Raw genomic sequence first — 1,772 nt, forward strand, 5'->3', positions numbered from 1 at the left:
TGCGGGAGAAAGGGGGTCAGTGAGGGGACTAAGGGAGGATAATGTGTGTGTGTGTGTCTGTGTGTGCGTGTGCGTGTGCGTGTGCGTGTGCGTGTGCGTGTGCGTGTGCGTGTGCGTGTGCGTGTGTGTTAGTGTGTGAGTGAGTGTGTGCATATGTATGTGAGAGAGAGAGAGAGAGAGTAAATATGAGAGAATATAGAAGACTCGGAGTCTGTTTTTTCTGCTTTACAAAACCCATAACACATATAGAAACATATACATAAAGTCATTGTGATGGATAATCCTTTATGATTCATAAGCTGAAGTCTAAGGGCCTGAGAGACCTGCCAAAATATTTACGTAAAAAATGTCTACTTTTGCAAATCTGTTTCATGCCAAACCATATTTTACTCTGGGCTAACGTTTTTGGTAAACGTTTTTGTGTCATATCATGCATTACTCTCTCAATAGTATACTTATAGTAAGATCCACTCAATGTATACTAAACCCAAATTCTAAAAAAAATTACTCTGCCACTGGAAAGTCGCAATCTACTTTGGAAACCTTCTAAATATAATCCTATTTTAAAGTTTAGTTCTACGGGACAACCACCAGTGTCTCTACAGAGATCACAGTCATCTGTTCTCTCCTGGAAAGCATCCAAGTATTTCCGGTAGCTACATTTGAATCGATTCAAGTAACACGATTCTAAATTTTGGATCCTCTGCAGATTCTTCATGAGGAGATTTGATCTTCTTGTAATTCCAGTTCTGCTTTCAACAAGAATAGATCCGCTCCTCAGAAATTTGTTAAAAAACTTCAGGATAGATTTGTTGGTAGTTCGTTATGTGATAGTTTCAAATTTCCTCTTGGTTCAGTGTCCTTCCTACCTTTGATCCTGGATCTTACTGCAAAAACCCGTCCCTATGCATTCATCGTCAGTGAATAAAATTACTCGGAGACTTTTAAGGCAAAGGGTTCAATGACTTCCCTTTATCAAAAAAGTTGTATTCAAAAGGAAAAACTTTGGTGGAGTGGCATTCATTACGCGGCTTATAGCAGCCTAATTGGCGTCTCTCAACTCATGAAATATTTTGTGCATGAATTATCAGGGAAATCCTACTTTGGAAAGTTTTTGAATATATCTTTTTATATGTATATAAGAAAACTCAAAAGATTTTTTTCAAACCCTTTGTACATGAAAAATCATGATCTAGATGTAAATGAGGTAAGGTAATGAGGTAAGTGCTCTCAATGCTTGCGTAAGGTGAAGAGAAGTCAGTGTGTGTGTGTGTTAAATACGTTAATATGTTAAAAACGTCTCGACCTGTTCGAAATATGCGAAAACTAACTAAAGGCAAATAATTTAACCATGATGCTTTGCTTTCGCATAACGTCATAACTCTTTCCTGAAGATGAATTGATTAGAGAAGTTTTTTTTAATCAAACGATACAGATAGAACTTTCACGTTCGAACTTTCGTGACTACGCCAATCATATCTCCCGCTCCAGGAAAACTGAGAAGAGAAACGCAGCAGAATTTCGGATGAAGTTAGAGAATTAAAGAGAAGGTGAGTGAGTACGAGAAACAAAGAGGTGTGTGTGTGTGCGTGTGCGTGTGCGTGTGTGTGTGTGTGTGTGTGTGTGTGTGTGTGTGTGTGTGTGTGTGTGCGTTTGTGTGTATGTGTGTGTGTGTGTGTGTGCATAAGGCAGAAGAGGAGAATAAGGAGAGAGGGTGAAAGGAGAGACGCGAGACCTCCTTTCTATTCGCTTCTATTCGTTTCTATTTTCGT

At 39.0% G+C, this 1,772-nt stretch overlaps 1 protein-coding gene across 1 annotated transcript in view; it reads right to left on the minus strand.

Annotated features, from left to right (window-relative positions):
- LOC122255718 (uncharacterized) overlaps positions 1-718 on the minus strand; it is a 3,262-nt gene extending 2,544 nt beyond the window's left edge. Inside the window, exon 1 of the mRNA XM_086551715.1 lies at positions 535-718. Coding sequence (XP_086407841.1) covers positions 535-718 — 184 coding nt within the window. The remainder of the gene's footprint in view (positions 1-534) is intronic.
- Between the last annotated feature and the right edge of the window lie 1,054 nt (positions 719-1,772).

This window comes from Penaeus japonicus, unplaced genomic scaffold (assembly GCF_977035675.1).
Source record: "Penaeus japonicus unplaced genomic scaffold, GWHDUDI00000001_assembly GWHDUDI00000025, whole genome shotgun sequence".
In the NCBI taxonomy this organism is placed as follows: domain Eukaryota; kingdom Metazoa; phylum Arthropoda; class Malacostraca; order Decapoda; family Penaeidae; genus Penaeus; species Penaeus japonicus.